The sequence below is a fragment of the Alligator sinensis genome, unplaced genomic scaffold (genome assembly GCF_000455745.1).
Source record: "Alligator sinensis unplaced genomic scaffold, ASM45574v1 scaffold301_2, whole genome shotgun sequence".
Lineage (NCBI taxonomy): Eukaryota > Metazoa > Chordata > Crocodylia > Alligatoridae > Alligator > Alligator sinensis.
Genome location: NW_005841874.1, coordinates 2,949,182 through 2,967,812, shown reverse-complemented (window position 1 = coordinate 2,967,812; position 18,631 = coordinate 2,949,182). Strand labels below are relative to the sequence as shown.

Below are 18,631 nucleotides of genomic sequence, written 5' to 3'. Positions count from 1 at the left end.
TCACTTTTTTTTTTTTTTTAAATGATGGTGAGATTCTCCCCCAATTTCACACTTTTAGGGGCTTGGGCTTTAAGGAAGAAAACAAGTATGGGAGGATCTAGAATTCTGAAAAGGGGAGCGCAGGTGGTGAGGTGCATCATCCCATATAAAAAACACCTTTTTTCTCTAGTTAAAAATAAACTAGAAGCTTTACTAATATGCTAGGGATCTAGGTCTGTATTATTCAGTAGGCCTGTGTGAAGCAGCTAGTATTCACTTCGGATTCAGATTCGGCCAATTCGGGGGACAGTGATTTGATTCGGTGATTCGAATCACTGTCCCAATTCAATTCGGCCGAATCTGATTAAGAGTTTTGGCTGTTGCTGAATCTCCAAATCAGCCAGGCCAAGCCCATCCACCGCCCACTCTCCCAGCCTGGCAATGGCTGCCCTGCCCACCCCAGCTCCCAGCACTTGGGGGGAAAAAAAAGCCCCGGTTCAGCGGGTGCTGCTGAATGGGGGGGGGCAATCCCTACTGCCCCACACTGCATGGGGGGCTCTGCATGAGCCCCCCAGCTCCCCCAGCCTCTCCACAGGTGCCCTGCCCGGGCCAGATCCGGCCCTTCAAGAATAAACCCCCCCCCCAAAATGCTCCTGCCAGCGGGGGGCCAATCCCCACTGCCCCACACCACATGGGGGGCTCTGCACGAGCCCCTCAAAGCCCCAGAAGCGGTAAGTCCTGGGCCTTTTCTTGGCTTTTTTTTTCTTAAAGGGCCAGAGCTGGGCTTGGGTCACCCGTGGGGGAGCTGGGGGAACAAGGGGGAGTTGGGGGCTGACAGTAGAAAAAGCTACAGGAGGAATAAACAGGTCAACACAGTTTACATGGCCACATTTAAAGCTAGACTCAAGTGCAAGCAGTTGGGGCGGGGAGGGCATGGTCTCCTCTCCCCTCCCCCATCCCCTCCTCCCCTGCCCCTAGTACTTACCAGTTTGGAGTCAGCTCCCTGCAGCTCCCTGCTGCAGCCTCTGGGGACTGCCCGAATCATCAAAGGTCTCTGAATCTTTTCCAAAGATTCAGAGAGCTTTGAATTGATTTGGACCTTTAAATTGGTCCCTTGATTTGATTCGGATTCAGAGATTCAGCCAAATCAAGTTGGGCCGAATCTCCTCTGAATCGAATCGCGAACCGAAGTTTCGCACAGCCCCATTATTCAGTTTAAGATTGAAGAAAAAACAAATATAACTTCATTGAAGTGAGTTAAAAACCATCTGCAGGGCTCTGAAATAGGAGTTTCATTACCAGGAGCAGCTCTCAGACAGCAGACCTGCAGAACAAAGGAGAGCTTGATTGGTGGAACATCAAGTCCATTAAAAAGAAGAGAGTGTTGGAACAAAGCATTTAGACGGGATCTGATAATAATTCGCCATGAAGTCAATTGACTCCCTGGGCACTGTCTGACTAGAAATGCTGCTATCATTGCCAGGCAGTTGGTTTTAAACTCTGATTGGACCAGGAATCAAAGGGTTGTGTAGGTGCACCAGTCCACCCCCACCCCCAGATCCACCCTAGAAAGTACCATTGGCAACACTGAAAACAGTAAGCCTGTAAAGTGTTTGGTGCAAGAATATTGGGTTTGATTTTTCCTTTCAGACTCATGTTAATCAAGAAAATCTCTTTAATTCAGTGGAATTACACAAAAGTGAGAAAAAAAGAAGTATGGCCCTGGTCCTCATTCCTCTTTGGGAAACACCTATATAGTAGTATTAGTCTGATGCAAATAATAAATGTTAGCTTGAGGCCCATCATCACACTATACATATTGATGTTGCACGTAGGATAGTACCCTGTCTGTGAAAAATAGGAGATAGAGAATAATTATGGAGTCTAGAGTCTAGCAAGTAGAACAAAGACCATGAAGCAACTGCTTGCACTTGAGTCTAGCTTTAAATGTGGCCATATAAACTGTGTTGACCTGTTTATTCCTCCTGTAGCTTTTTCTACTGTCAGATTCAAACACATGGATTTTAAAGGAGTTCTCACAGCTCTTTTGGTAATGAAAAAACTCCCATGATTTTGCAGGTACCTATACTTTTCTTTGAAATGAGAAAGCCTTGAGCTTTATATACCTACTATGTCAAGACGAATAGATGCTTTTTAACCGTGTAAAGATAAACAACATCCTAAATGCCCACACGACAAACTATTACATTTGTATCACATTTCTTCCACACAAAAAAACAACCCCTTTCCTTTACCCTATACATTTTACCAATCCTTTCTCACTGCTATACAATTTCTTGTCAGATGTAAAGAAAAACCTGGCTTGCAATGAAGTAGTTTGTCAATCTTTTGCTACGCACTTTGATTCTGCCCTTCTATCAGAACTCCTGAGGTGTATCTGCTTTACTTGGGTCATGTTCCTTGAAAAACAGCTTGTGCTTTGAGCTTTTGTTTAATGCTGTACTTTACATAAATGCTGTGTTGGGAAAAACATTCTTGAAAAGAATAGAAAACCTGTTCAGAGAGTCTTTCAATGGCTTTGTCAGTGTACCTGTTCAGAGAGACTAGTTTGAACTCCATTCTCTGACTATAATGACTTTGATCGTGGATAATTCATGACTGACAGCGCCATATTCATATCCATTTCATACCCTGATGAAGAGGAGTTCTGGTGAGTGTGGCTCGATCATGGTCACAATATGGGATTTCAAAATGCTCGGTGATAATGTTATCCTGGGAGACAACTATTGGTACCAGATCAGTGCCACTACGTGTGCCAAAATAAAGGCCATCTGTGTTGATTGGTCTTTTTCATAGAGGAAAAGTGACTCACCTGGTTCATTTTTCATTTCATTACAGTGAAAATTAGAGGTTGTATTAAAATACTATGCTTTCACCGAAATACCGCTTTGCTTTAATGTAATGCCTTTTCTTGGTGTTTTGTAAAGTGTTTAATACAAAAATCTTCCTATAATTTATATTATTGTCTGAAGGCACACAGGGCAGCATTAGTAATGGTGACATGAAAGGGTGAAGTGGCTTAATAATGTTCGGCTTATTTATTAAATATGTATGAATTCTGATTATGGGCAGCTAAAATCCCTTACTCATAAAAGGGCACTGTGAATTTCTCTTAGAATATTTATTTTTGCCCCCTGTCGTTCATAACACCCTCTGAGTAGTTTAAAAACCGGTGCCAACATTTTCAAGGTTTGATTCCTACAGTCCCTGTTGCCAGATACTGCTACCTGAGTTGTTCCAAACGCTATTATCTGCAACTGGGTAGTGTCTGCACATTTTATCTGGGGACATTGCCCTGTTTCTGATAGGAGATGTATTCACTTGAAACCTGTTTAGGTAACTTAGGCTTTGAAAGAGGAACTCCTGGTGAAACAGTGTGAGGGAGATGGCTTAAATCTATGCTCCCATGGCATTCCAGAGCACCACAGAATAGTTTTGCAGAGCATCCAGTTTCTCTAGTATTTAAACCTGCAGGAGTTGAGCTTTATACGATTCCAACTTCAGTTTTCAATTGCCTACAAGCACTTGAGGAATCCTTGTGGCTGGCTTCCCCAGTTATGAACACACCAAGCACGTTTCCTCCAGACGTGGGGAAAGGGACCTCCAAAAGAAGAGGACTGGAGCAAAATGATCTCTGAAATTCTGCTCATGCATTGATCTTAAATCCCCACACCATCTGCCAGAGCTAGAGTCATCACAACTTATCCGTATATAATAAATATTAGCAAATTGCCCATCAAGAATGACGGAGGAATGGCGACTTTCTTGATGGCAATTTTCTTGGTAGGATTGTGCATCTAATTGTCTTCTCACAGCAGCATTTTCTTGGGACTCATTTGCACGACTTTCTTGAGCACGTCATGCATTTAATTGTCTTCTCACAGTGGCCTCCTCTTGGGACTCATTTGCACAGCTCTCTTGCTGTCGCCTCAAGTCCAATCACCTTCTTGTAGCTTGGTCCTCAGGGCTTAGTCTGTCTGTCTGTGTGTGTGTCTGTCTGTCTGTAACGCTCTTTAATGGTGCCAGGAGCCTGGCATGGCAAGGGTAGAGGGAGGGCCCAGCTAAGTAAAAGTGGGAGCTTGGCTCCTGGCTACTGTGAGGCTACTTTCTTGATGATGTTGTCCATCTAATTGTCTTCTTGCAGTATCCTTCTAGTAGCTGGGAGTCTGGCTCCCGCTTTTCCTCAGCTGGCCCCTCCCTCTGCCCTCCCCGCCGCACTGGGTTCCTGACACCCTTAAAGAGTGCTGTAGACAGATGGACTAAGCCCTTATATATAAATACAAATAAAATAATACCTATATATTTTATAAGGCTGCATGAACTAATAGCAACATTGACAAATATATAATAATGAAGAATGAACTCTAAGCAAATATTTTAAAGGGCATTTTAAACAAATACCTGATTTCTCCACACCTATTTTTTCATGCACAAATCTGGCTTTTTGGGCAAATGGCTGGAAACACACCTGTTTTTATGCAGAATCAATTGTGTACACACATGTATGATCTGTATCGTACATAATGGCCAAAGGTCCTTACCTGTGCATTGTGCATAGACACATTGTGCCCCAAAAAGTGTTTTGTGAACAAAAGCGGATGCTAAATCAGAGGATGAAAACAGATCTACAAACTGCCTTTCACAACCACATTCTTACTTACACAGTGAGAGGGGTGCTGCTTCTCCACCAAAGTTCAGGACGATGCAATGTGAAGGCTTGAGTGAGTGCCCGACACAGACAGAATTGCTGCTAAAGCTTTGATGAAATAGGCTGTTGTCTGCAAAAGCTCGTGCCTTTAGAGCTTTTGGGCAGGAGAGCCTATTAGTATCTCCTGGCTTGCCTTTTGCTAAAGAAAATGGGAGTTTGGCCTCATGGGAGATGTATTGAACAGGGCCCTTTTTGTAGGCTAAAGCCCTATCACTATCTTTTTTTTATTGTTTTGTTTGTCTTGGCTTGGATTTCTATGAATAACTCTTTGCCTCCCCCCCGCCCCTCCCCCATTCTAAAGTTTCTGTATCTGCTGGTGGTGAATCTTTTAACTTGCTATTTTCTCGCTCCTTTAAGGTGCCACATAGTTTTGTGCAGTTGCAGATTAACAGTGATGACCGAGGAAAGTACCTCCTTCAAAGCCAATGTAAACCAAACCTCTAATAACTGCCCTACCTTCCTCTCAGCCATTTTAGATGCAACCTATTCATGGATAGACTTGAGGCACCCCTGGATAGACTCAAGGGTTCCCTTGGAAAATGCCAGCTCTTAGTTTTCATTCTTTGTTTTGATTACAGAAAAATAGTCGAACAGTTTTTTTTCTGTGGCAAAGAACTCAAGACCACAACTATGGATTTCTATTTGAAATATCTCGGTTTATCTTGTGAATCATGTTTGCAAACCTAACAGCTAACATTGTGTGGCATCCTGTGGCACAGTTGAAAGGATCTCAAGCCAGAGTCACTGCTCTGGAGAGAAAACCTAGTTTCATGACTGAATTCCTCAGGGTTATAATAGATAACTATGGCGATTCTTGGCTGCTAGCTATGTAATATGGTCTAGAATTTTCAAAAAAGAGTCAAACACACTTAAAAAATGTGGTTGCCTCTTAAATTTAACAGATGTTGTAAAGTGAGAAAACTGGTCCAGATACAAGAGGTTTCTTAGTTTTTACCTGGATTCTTAAATGTAAAGAATTCACTTAGAGCTAGAGCTAATGGTGGAGCCCCACTCAGGAATAGAATATGTTTTGAGCTGTATTATCACACCCCAGTAAATGTCCCACTTTCTAATAGTTTGTCCCCTGGTTTGTGGTAGGTAGGGGGGTGGACCACTTAAGTGGAGTGGTAGGTAAATATCTAGTTTCAGTTGGATTAGGTTCTGAATAATTTTTCTTGAGGTTTTGGTTTGTGGAGTTAGGCTCGCTTGAGGGTTCCTTAAGAAACACCTTTATTGTATTAAAAAAGGCTCCAAATAATGATGTGATCATTTTAGAAACCAGTGGTTATTAGGGGTGTGTGAAATGGGCAGTATTCAATTTGGATTCGGCCTGAATCGGGGACAGTGATTCGACTTGTTGATTCGTATAACTGTCCCGAATCGATTCGGCCTAATCCGAATCTGAAGATTTGATGCTGATGCAGAGAATCAGTGTTTCAGCCATAGACACAGCTTCAAATGTTTTTTCTACGTATCTTGAGGTACCAGGTGCGACTCGTGAATGCTTGGGGACCCCCGTACTCCTCTCTGACTTGGCGATCAGCCGAGGGGGACCTTGGGTGCCCCTCCAGACCCAGATGGCACCAGTCACTGAGCCCAGGGGAGGCAGGGGGGGATGGTCCCTGTGCACTCCCTGGTGGACCCAGAAGTGAACTGGAAGTGCTTCTGGTCCACTTCTGGGTCTGCTGCTGAGCACATTGGGGAGCACTCCCCCCATCCCTGTGGGATGCTCCACCCATCCCAGCATTGCAGCATTCATGAGCCGCCTGGTACCTTGAGATATGTAGAAAAAACATTTTAAAGCTGTGTCTATATCCAAATCTCCGAATCTTTCCAAATCTCTCCAGATCGATTCAAAGGGTTCCAATTTGTTTCAGAGAGATTAAAGGGTCTCCTGATTTGATTCGGATTCAGAGATTTGGCCACAGAATCAGGCCGAACCTCCGCAGAATCGAATCGGGGACCAAAGCTTCACACAGCCCTAGTGGTTAACTCTGCCAGCGTTCTTCCCATAGTGTTGAGATGAAAATAGACAGGTTCAAGTTACAATAGTAATCACAACAATATATCATTTTTGGTCTTCCCAGACACGTCTGGTCTTTAGGGTAACCTTGTGTGGTGTTCTTCTGATGAACTCTTATTCTTAGCTTCAGAACTGCTTTTAACCTTTCCATTGTTGAATTTAAGTATAACCCCACAAAATATATCGAAATGCATTAAACTAATATTTTGCATGTTAGCATAATGAGCTAGTTGTTTTCTGCATCGCTTTAAAATTGTGTCTTGAAAATGTAGTAAGTGACAATGCTAGAAAATTAGAGACAAACCTGATGAAAGCCTTATGAGCCTTCACAATGGTAGGCTTGTGCTTTTTGTATCATTGACAAGAGAACTGTAAATTGTGAATGCCAAAATCAGATTATCTACAACAGCTTTCTATAAGCTGAACTAGTGGATTTGTAAAAGTAAGCTGAAATTCTCATAAGATATTTTTTTCTGAGCTTTCCACCTCTGCCTAGGGTAAGACATATAATAAGTAAACTTTTCTGAAGTTGTCTGAATTTCCAGTCCTAATCCTTAGTGAAATCCTGCACAACTATGAAAATGGAAAGCCAGGGGAAAAAAGTTATACAAAACCTTCCATAAAGTCTGGTTTGGGGCCCAAAGTTTCTTTTTTTAAATTCTATCTGTGTTCACATTCATTATGTTTAATTTCTGGTGTTATCATTTGGATGGTATAGAGTATTACTGCAGAAAGGAAAAGCTCCTAAAGTTGGGCATGGAAGGCAGGTATGTCACTTTGGGACAGATTTTAAAAATATTCAAGCCTCTAAAACATCCTCATGAATCTAGCCTTTAGTTTAAGAAGATTCTCAAAATTACACAGATGTTTAGGTCACTTTTTTAATGTTGAACATTCTTCAAATGAAATGGAAATAGAAAGGGCAGCAGTGTCATAGAAAGAGCTGTTCGTTAGAGATGGACTCAGACCAGAATAGCAGATCCAAAGCCATCCAAACTTTAGGGATATTCTGACCGGAGTTTTTCTGGATTCATCTCTACCCTTGCTTTGCTTGACTTTTGGACCAGATCCTGCTAATTTTAATCAAGCCAAACTCCCACTGATTTTACCACATGTCCGCATGTTTGATTAATTTGTCTCTAGTTTTCATTGTTTTACTTTTCTCTCGGTAAGTGAGAAACTAGGCTTTTTGGTAAGTCTTTAAAGGATCGAACCTTGGATGTCATAAAAAACAATGTTTTGCAAAAGGACAAATGGAAATATTTCCATTCTTTTAATAAAATTCCAGTGGAGATAGTTATTTTTAAGCAAATTATTCTCTGACATTCTCCTCAAGAATCTGAAACTGAAGGTACTCATACAAGTAGAAGAGAAACTTGTAATTGATTTTCATTATTCAGTTGAACAAAAGGGAAAGAAAGACTGGGATTTGGGGAAAGTGATTTGATATAAAATTTCTTTCAGTTTTAATCATCTGGGCAATTGTGGGAAAAAGAAGGTTCGATGCAGAAAAATCGTGTCTATTGGGTTATGTTGGGAATAGCATTTTGTTAGGGTGTTCTCAGGGAGGTGTTGGTTTTTTCAGTTGTTTTAAATAATGTCAAAGGCATCTGCAAAAAAAATAGATGGGTGCTTCTTATATGGTCTTTTAAATTGCAATAACATTTAAAACTATCAGTAAAATACATAACAACATATTTAAACAGATTTTGTTTTTAGTGATATGAATTCTAAGTTGATGGTGTTCCTATAATGAATTGGAGTCCTTTGAGAATGAAGCTTGTCATTAACACATCATCAGCTGATGCATTTTAATAATACATAGAGTTGGAGGGGAGAGGAAGTGTAAGCTACTGAAGCTTGCAAAACCCAATCCCCTGAAGCTTTCATGTTTTATTTGAGCATATGTTTTGGAAGTGGTGGTGTTGACACTGGTGGCACTAATCTCCTCTTTATCTTGTTTTGATTAAAAGGATATTTGAATTTTATTTTTGGCAAACTTTTATCTAGCCTCAAAGGGGTTCCCTTGTAACAGCTACAGAGAAACGGCCATAATAAACACATCATATGATACACTTATATCTCGTCTTATAGCTACTGCTTGGCACACTCCAGGGATGTGAAATGTTCCTGAAGAAATCTAATGAGTATTCAGTCAGTACCCGGCAGGTGAAAATATGAAGTTAAGTCCAGGAAATATTGTTGGTATATTTTTTTTCTTTCTGAAATTCAAGCCTGCAATTTTTTTTCAGCTAAGTAAAAATATTTTTTAAAAACCCAAACAAATCCCCACATGTATAACTGGGAGTCTTCAAATAGAAATATATTAGTTCAGGATTCAAGAGGTTCCTGCAGTTTTATGAACAACTGCTGCAACTTTTCTTATGCATCCTAGACCCACATAGTGTGCTGGGGGGCGGGGCGGGGATCTCCCATTTATCCTTTATAAGGTGTTTGCATTAGTATGTGATAATAGTGACATGAATTTTAATACTTAAAATGTATTCAAAAAGACACCCCATACCTTCTTTATAGTGATGTAATAGGTGGTGTGTCCTCTGATACAATCATATTTTAAGGACTGATTCTCATCCCCCGTGTTATGTGTTGTGTATAGAGGACAACAATCATATACACATTTGTATAGGCAAATATCAGAGCCTAATAGACAAAAGCATCAGAAAAGTCCCTTTGATTTCACTTGTGCAGGGTCAAGCCCTTAGTCCCTGTTTCAGATTTCATCATTGTTGTATGTTCTAGCTCTTCTGCTGGCTGTGTAATAGCCTCATGTATAATTTTGATTGTCCTTAGTGCTTGCTCTAATCAGACCAAGGGCACTTATTTAGGGCCATTAATGTGGAGTAAGGTACCTAACTCAAGGTTTAAAATTGTTGAGCACTTGCAGCTTCCACTGACATTAATGGGATCTACAGCTGTTCAGAATAGAAAATCAGGTCACTATTTTATGTGTGTGTCTTCAGGGAACTCTCTTTTGAAAATGCTGGTCTTTTAATTATCTAATACAGAAATACGTCTGTGCCAAAGGCCTGCAGTACAGGTCCTTTAACACTTTACCATACTGCTGTAGGGATTAAACTGTGGAATCAACTGACATTTAACTATTGGTTGCAGTGTGTTTTACTCTCTATCCTCTCTAAATTGTGCTTTTCAATTAAAAGGTTTCCAGATAATTCATATTTTTTCCACCTTCTCATACAGAGATGAATGATTCTGTCCCTCCTGAGTCTTCTGCTCTCCGCAGGCCAGGTCCGTCCAAGGTGGTTATGTCACTTTTGCTTGGTTTCCTCTTAAGACTCACACAAGAAGGTGAAGAGATTCTCCCCTTCCTCGACCTGCTCATCTTCCTCATAGGGCACAAACAGAGATACGGAGCTCAGGGGTTCCTGTACTTCCAATTGTTTCGTCTCCTCCTCTTTCTCATGCAACATAGGTGGGAGATTTTGACTCTCCTGTTGTTGCCCCTTGTCTTGGGACACGCGTGGGACTGTGGTGTTTAGGAGATCTTGTCTCTTCTGCTGTTCTTCCTCCGCATGGGGCACACACGAGGATATGAACTTGTGTGGATTGCGTCCATCCTGCAGTTCCCTGTCCCTGTCGTTCTGGGGCATAATATTCTGCTGACTCTGTGTATCCCGCTGCTGCTTCTTGTCATCACAGAGAACGACTGGGATCAAGTTGGTTTGGTGATGCTGTCTCATCTTCTTACACTCTTCATAATGTGGAAGGACTATTCTTAGGCTCCTAGTATTTTCCTTCCTTACCTGCTCTTCATCCACTAGGTTTCTAGCCAGGGATGACATACTCTGAGACTCTGGCCCCATAGGCTGTGGCTCCTTCTTGTACAGTACACCTCCATAGTTGTCCTCTTTGTACGATGCACCCTCAGACTCAGAGCTCATTTGGCTTTGTTTCTTTTCATAGGTTACTTCCAAGGATGAAGTCCTCACGTGTCTCTTAGGTTCTTGCTCCTCCTTGTTTGGTACACTTTGGTAGTCCTGTTCTTCCTTGTAAGGAGCACCATCAAAAATCACATTTTCTTGCTGGTCTTCTTCAAAGGTTACTCCTAGGGACAATGTGCCATGGTGCACAGGTCTTGTAGGTAGTTGCTCCCAATTTTGTGCATGGTGGTAGTTTTGTTCTTCTTTGTAAGGTCCACTCTCAGACCTGGGGCTTATAAGACTTGTGCTTGGGCACAACATGTTGAAGTGGTCCTGTTTCTTCTTCATTTTCTTTTTCTTATACTGCATATTTAGGAAAACTGCATGTAGGTGCTTTTGCTCCTGCTTTTCTTCATTGTGGCATATGTCTACAGGCACAGCATTTAAATTGCCTTTGACTTTCTTGTTGTATGGCTTAAAATGTAAAAGCAAAGCATCCCCATGGTCACGTTCATGCAAAGGCTCGTGGTAGTCTTGTCCAGTCTCAAGACACTCCTGCTTGCTAGCCTTATCAGCCAGGGGTATTTTCTTATTTCTTTTCTTTTTTGTCACCTTTTTCACAGAATTTGACTCTGTTCTGCAGAGAAGGAAATTAGGAATTAAGAACTGAGAACAAATGGCAGCTGTAAAAACTTGTATCTCAGCCTAAACCCTACATTACACTGTCTTAAGAGCTACACAGACTTCAAATAACACACTTGATTGCCATCCTCACACTTAAGTAGTCCTTGATGCTATCCTCTGTGGAACAAGGACTGTTTGTTTAAATACCTTAGTCCATTATATTTGTGGCACAGGAGAAGTCATTGTACTAAACAGCATCCACACATACCTTCTTTGAAAGCAGCCAATACAACAAAATGCTAAATTCCTGAAGGAACTGCTGATGTCTGGAAGATGATCTCTTTCTCCCGTATTAGCTGTTGCCATTGCTGAATCTTCAGTAACGACATCAGCTCTACTCATGCTCCCAAACAGACCAAACGGTAGTCAAAAAGTAACTGCCTCTTAATTTGCCATCAGTTCCCCCAACATCTTTCAAAGGATTTATGAATCCGTCCAAGCCGGTTCAGACAGGGAGTAAAATGGACATATTTGGCAGCTGGTTTCATCAGTATCGTCATAGCATGTTTGTCTCCTGCTGAGCTCATCATTATGACCTCATCAGTTCTGGGATGTGAAAGACTGGTGCCTGAGCAACCGTGGCACTTTCAAATCCAAGTAATAAGCAGTTTGCCACAATGAAACATCAGATTTCTTTGTATATATTTTGAGTCTGCTGCTTTATAAATTGTCCTCCTCGGGCCTCTTGAGAATGCTGAGGACCCTGAAGTAGAAATAATAGCTGAAGTAAAGAGCAGCTACTATGGCAGTGGTATATATGGGGAGTCTCTGTTTTCTGTCCGAGCCATCTTCAACACGGCATCTAAGTGCCCGCGCAAATATTAATAAATCTAAGTTACAATATCCCTGTGAAATAAAGAGATATTATCACCATTTGGCAGAGGGCAATATTCTGTTTGCTTCCATCTCAGATGTATTCGACTATGAAGAAAATGTATTGAATCAGAGCAATACAGCTGCATTTCAGAAATATGAGTTAATTTCTGTTAACCAACTATAACTGTTAATCTGGTTTATAACAGTTATAGACATTATCAACATCCAACAAATCACGTTTCTTCAAATCTTTTCAGAAAACAACAGTGAAATTTAAGTAAATCTCTTTAAAATACTGAAATTTTCTTTCAGTATTTTAGGATACTAGGATGCCTAGGATGACAAATATTGTGGCTGAATAAATTATGGCCCAGTTCAAAGTCCACTGATGACAAAAGGGAATTTTATCCAAAACTTCAGTTCATTAGGTTTTGCATCATGCCATTTCTTAGTACTGATTTATCATCTCCCACCTTTACTTATATTTCAATAATACAATATCGAGGATAGAATCTGACTGTTCAAAATGTTAGTAGCTTTTTTTTTTTCCTCCAATGCTGCCCATGTTTGACCAGCCCCCTCTTGAAGGTAGTTGGCTTCTACCTCCTTGTTTAGTCAGTGGTGATGTAGGAATCAGTCCTTGGTGCTAGAAGAACTAATCAGTACTGTACTGTAAGGACCTGGTTTGGCCAGTCACCATCTGAGTTTACATCGGGAGCTGGATTGCTTTCAGTGGTGGCAGACGACAGAACAAGGAGCAATGGGCTCAAGTTGCAGCAAGGGAAGTTGGGGTTAGATGTTAGGAAGAATTTTCTCACTGGGAGGGTAGTAAAACAGTGGAATGGGTTACCCAGAGAGATGATGGACTCTCCATCCTTGGAGGTTTTTAAAACCTGGCTAGACAAAGGCCTGGCTGGGATGATCTAGTTGGGGATGGTCCTGCTTTGAGCCGGGGGTTGGACTAGATGTGACCTCCTGAGGTCTCTTCCAACCCTAAATGTTCTATGATTCTAGATTCTACATTCTGCAAATGTTGGTTATTTAGGAAATACTACCTGGAATATTACTGATGAGCCACAAATAAACAGTGTATTTCTTGCTTGAGACTGTTAGGGTTAAGCCACACTTGTCCATGTCTCTGGAGGTTCAGTGTTGTAAGAGGGAGAACATGTTCATGGTAAAACTGGACAAACTGAGGGGATATTGAGTTTCACACAAAGCTTTGAGGTATCAGGTGGTTTACTAGTGCTTCTAGTTTTGGAAAGGATATCTTTCCAGAGATTTGACATTTTTTTTTGTCGCCTTTCCATTTTGACAGCACACAAGCGTTTGATAAGGAAGCATTGTTGGAGGTCATGAAAATATTTTATTGAATCATCTTACCAAGGAAGCCCAGCTGCATCTGTAGCTTCTACCCTTTAATAGCAGAAAGGGGAGTTTTTAAGCAATAGGTTATTTTTAAAGTTATTTAAGAATATTTAAAGGCTAGTTTATTAGAACAAAAAGCTGCAGGTACTGCATGAACTTTACAGGCTACGTTGACTTTCTATAGAATAGCAGGTTATGTTAAAAAATCTTCCACTGAGTAATACAACATTTCAAGAAGTTGGTCTTTGATGGTAGGTGTCAGTAAAAGGGACTGGATACGCAAATAGAACCTTTGACGTTAATGTTGATAATACAATACTTAGCACTCATATAAAGCTTTGCATTTTCAAAAAACCACTGCCTTGGCTCACCTAGGCTTATATTGTTAGATCCATAATGTAGTGTTCTTTCACTGTAGGGCTAACCATTTGACATATGTGTTCCTAATAGGGCATTTTAGATCTCAGTTTTATTTTAAGAGCAATCATTGTAATGGCTACCAACGTATCCCACCAAGACACGGTGCATTTCTTATTGCTTCTGGACACTTGTTTCCCTTATAATTTTCATCTCTTCCACATGAACTAACCCTACATGTTAAGTACTTGAAGAGTCAATGTTTTAATCAATATAAGGCTTTTTATAGGTTGGGTTTACACAGGGGATGCGGGGCAACATATCTCCCCTGGGTTGAAAAAGAACAGACTTAAATTACAGAGCTAGCTCATGCCTACACATCAAAATGATGAGATGACTTCTTTTTTTTTTTTTTACCCCTCACAACTTCATAAATCAAGGGCATGTGCAGTAATTGGGTATTTGTTTATAGGAGCTATGTAAAATGCTCTGTAGCAACCAAGTGAAGCACCCCTCCTGAAGACAGCATGAGAGCGGTGACTGGCTTTCATTTCAAATTATTTTTCTGGTGTGGAATAATCCTGACTAACATCATACAACATGAAAACCCCTCTGTAATATGGCAACACATTTTAATCCTTACAGTCAGTAGCAAAGAAGAGACAGCAGATGATTTTGATATGTAGGCCATATTGCATCTTTATCGAATCAGTAGGCAACTACAGAAGGGGTGTGGTCCCTCCTCCTCAATCTCCTACAAATCAGTAGGAAACTGCAGGAGTGGGGTCCCAGCAGCCTCATTCCCCTTTCAGTAGCATTGTTCTGTAATTATGGGAGTGAGGGAAGAAACAATAATTGTTCTGGGGTAACATCTTATAGAATGATAGCAGGTAATTTCAATGACTCCATCCATATGAACATGTCCAGCCTGCGGAGGCAAGTCTGAGGAGTAAAGGAGCCCAGGAGAGCTGCCTCTTCTTTATGGAGGCACTTTTTAAGAGCACAGGAGCGATCTATCCTGATGCAACAGAAGAATGGGAACTGCGTCAGAAGGCCAACTTGTATAGACAGTGGTCTCTTCCATGAGTTGAAACTCAAAAAGCAATCCTACAAAAAGTGGAAATGTGGTCATAAGAGTATCATACAGGCACACAGGAAGAAAATTAGGAAGGCCAGGACGTGATCTGTGATGCAACTGGAAAAGGATTTAAAAGGCAATAAAAAGGGATTTTACAGATATGTCAAGAGTAAGAGAGACTGAAGAAACCACAGGTCCCTAACACAATGCAGAAAGCATTCTAATGATGGATAATACAGAGAAAACTGAAGCAGTTAATGCCTTTTTTTATGTGAGTCTTCATAAATAGGAACAGCGACCAAATGACAAGTGCAGTTGACAGCAAAGATAGGGAAGAGTTCAAACAACCTAGAGTAATGGCAATATAGGTTAAGGATTACTTAGAGAAACTAGATGCTTTCAAGTTGGCAGGACCTGGATACAATACACCCTGAAATACTAAAAAAAAAACAGCTGGAGTAATTTCAGAGCCACTAGATAGCCTCTTTGTGGAGGTTGGATGAAGTCCCAGATAATTGGAAAAAGGCAAATATAGTGTCCATTTTTAAGAAAGGAAAGGACAAAGATTCAAGGAACTACAAACCAGTCAGCCTGACCATGATACCAGGAAAGACCATGGAGCAAGCCCCCAAAGATTCTAACAAGTGTCTAGAGAAAGACAAGGGGTTCAGAAATAGCCAGCATGGATCCACCAAGAGCAAGTAATAGCAAGACCAAACTGATTTCATAAAAACATAGAAAATTAGGGTTGGAAGGGACTTCAGGAGGTCAAGTCCAATCCCCTGCTCAAAACAGGACCATCCTCAATTATATCATCCCAGCCAAGACTTTGTCTAGCCAGATCTTAAAAACCTCCAAGGATGGAGATTCCACAACCTCTCTGGGTAACCTGTTCAAGTGCTTTACTACCCTCTTGGTGAAAATTTTTTTCTAATATCTAACCTACACTTCCCTTGCTGCAACTTGAGCCCATCACTCCTTGCTCTGTCATCTGCCACCACTGAGAACAATCCAGCTCCATCCTCTTTTGAACCCCCCTTCAGAGAGTTGAAGACTGCTATTAAATCCCCTTTGTCTTCTCTTCTCCAGACTAAACAAGCCCATTTCTCTCAGCCTCTCCTCATATGTCATGTTCACCAGCCCCCTCACCATTTTCATTGCCTTCTGCTAGACTCTCTCCAATTTGTCTACGTCCTTTCTGGATGGGGGGGTGCAAAACCGGACACAGTGCTCCAGTGGCCTCACCGGGGCCAAACAGAAGGGAATAATCACTTCCCTTGAACTGCTGGCAACACTCCTACTAAGGCAACTCATTATGCGGTTAGCTTTTTTCACAGCAAGGGCACATAGTTGGCTCATATTTAGCTAATTGCCCACTGTAATTCTCAGGTCCTTTTCCTCAGAGCTGCTGCCCAGGCAGTCAGTCCCCAGCCTGTATCAGTGCATGGGATTATTCTGTCCAAAGTTCAGGACTTAGCACTTGTCCTTCTTCAACTTCATGAGATTTCTTTTGGTCTAGTCCTCCAATTTGTCTAGGTGTCTCTAAATCCTAGCCCTGCCATCCGGCATATCAGCTACCTTACAGTCCATTCAGCCAACCTGTACTTTGTTAACTTTCTTATGAGAATGTTGTGAGAGACCATATCAAAAGCTTTGCTAAAACCAAAGTATATTATGTCCACTGCTTTCCCCCCATCCACAGACCCAGTCATCTTATCATAGAAGGCAGTTAGGTTGGTCAGGCATGACTTGTCGTGGGTGAATCCATGCTGACTGTTTCTAATCACCTTCTCCTCCAAGTGCCTAGAAATGGATTCCTTGAGGACCTGCTCTATGAGTTTTCCAGGGACTGAGGTGAGGCTGACCAGTCTGTAGTCCCCCAGATCCTCCTTCCCTTCCTGAAAGATGGCACTATATTTGCCCTTTTCCAGTCATCCTGGACCACTCCTGATTGCCACAAGTTTTCAAAGATGATGGCCTGTGGCCTTGCAGTCACATCAGCCAACACCTTCAACACCCTCAGTTGCATCATGTCCAGCCCCATGGACTTGTACACATGCAGCTTTTCTAAATAGTCCCTAGCCCGTTCTTTCACCACTGTTGGCTGTTCACCTCCTCCCCAATCTGTGCTGCCCGGTGCAGGAGTCTGGGAGCTGACCTTGCCTGTGAAGACTGAGGTAAAGAAAGGCATGGAGTGCTTCAGCCTTTTCTGCATCCTCTGCCACTAGGTTGCCTCCCCCATTCAGTGAGGGACCCACAGTTTCCCTGATCTTCATCTTGTTGCTGATATACTTGTATGAAACCCTTCTTGTTACTCTTCAAGTCCCTTACTAGCTACAACTTGAGGTGCACTTTGGCTTTCCTAATTTCATCCCTGCATCCCAGAGCAATACTCTTATACTTCTCCCTAGTTGTTTGTCCAAGTTTCTACTTCTAGTTAGCTTCCTTTTTGTGTTTCATCTCACTGAAGAGTTCCCTGCTAAGCCAAGCTGGTCTTCTGCCATACTTGCTAGTCTTCCTACATATGGTGCTGATTCATTCCCGTGCCCTTAGTAAGATTTCTTTCAAGTACTACCAGCTCTCCTGGACTCCCTTTCCCCTCAGCCTGGCCTCCCAGGGGATCCTGCCCATCTGTTGCTTGGGTGAGTCAAAGTCTGCTTTTCTGAAGTCCAGTGTCCTTACTCTCCTTCCTTCTTTCCTGTCCTTCCGCTTTGGACGCTTCGGACCAGGCTCGCTTGGAGCTGCGTGGGGCGATCCCGAGGGGGCGATCCCGGGTGTAAGACTCCACGGCTTCCTATCTCTTTTCTTTCTTCACTCCCGCCTGTCTAAAGGTTTCTAGCCTCTGTTTATTTCGCTTTCTGACTCTTTTCTTGCTTTTTTTGCAGCTTTTCCCCCCACTTTTCTCTCCTCTCTCTTCCCTCCCCCTCTGCTTCCGGTTTCTTTGTCTGTGAGACGCTTCTCGTAGCCTTTTCTTTTACTGTCTCTTCCCTTTCTTTCTCTCTTTTTTGTCTGCTTGTTGCGGGGAGTTACCTTTTCCATTAGCCTGCCTTCCAGAGGTGCTCTTAATTACCCCCTCCATCCCCCCCTCACCACTTTGTTTTCCTTTTCTTTTTTCATTTCGCTGTTTTAACCCCCCCCCCTTTCCCTGCCACTTTTTTTTCCCCTTCACCCTCCTCCCCCTTTGTGGGGAGGTCTCTATTATCATTTGCCACTTGAGGGGTGCATTTTTCTTCCCCCCTCTTATTTTGCTCTATCCACGCTTTTCTTTCACCCCACAAGTCCCTCCCTCGCTTTCAGTGGCTTATCTTCACTTTCTGTTTTGGCCGCATTCCCAGGAGCTTGGCCTCGAGCTCCTGTGTTTAAGTTTTCTTTTCATTCCCTTAGTTTTTTTGCTTTGTAGTTAACCCTGTCCTAGTGAGGATGGCTGCTCCTACACCTGGCAGCTGGCATGAGGATGTCTCTCGGGACCTCCCACTGACTCATGGCCTGAGGGTTCATACCCCTCTCCATGTGGGGCTCGAGGTTTGCACGGAGGCTCTAGCTGCGCTCCTGGGATGGCGTACCATCCGCTATGCGGGTCGTGTGAACACGGTCCCGATGATTTATTTGAGCACACCTGCCTTGGTTGACAGGGTGTGTGCAGAGGGCCTAGACATTGCGGGCATCCACTACCCTGTCACGCCCCTAGAGACTCAGGC

The 18,631-nt window shown here is 42.3% G+C and overlaps 1 protein-coding gene and 1 long non-coding RNA gene across 2 annotated transcripts in view; one reads left to right on the top strand and one right to left on the bottom strand.

Moving 5' to 3' along the window:
- LOC106723520 overlaps nucleotides 1-18,631 on the top strand; it is a 145,865-nt gene that overhangs the window by 12,464 nt on the left and 114,770 nt on the right. The window lies entirely within an intron of this gene.
- On the bottom strand, nucleotides 9,889-11,656 carry LOC102374284 (putative mediator of RNA polymerase II transcription subunit 26). Its single transcript, XM_006017178.2, has 2 exons — nucleotides 11,523-11,656; nucleotides 9,889-11,267 (listed from the first exon to the last, which is right to left on the bottom strand). The coding sequence occupies exons 1-2, from the start codon at nucleotides 11,654-11,656 to the stop codon at nucleotides 10,040-10,042; spliced, it is 1,362 nt and encodes a 453-aa protein (XP_006017240.1). The 3' UTR covers nucleotides 9,889-10,039.

What these genes read in the sequence shown, in the direction of transcription:
- LOC102374284 (XM_006017178.2), bottom strand. Translation starts at nt 11,656, where the DNA reads ATGAGTAGAGCTGATGTCGTTACTGAAGATTCAGCAATGGCAACAGCT. An exon ending in ATTGGCTGCTTTCAAAGAAG is followed by an intron (nt 11,268 to 11,522) that starts GTATGTGTGGAT and finishes CCTTCTCTGCAG; the next exon opens with AACAGAGTCAAATTCTGTGA.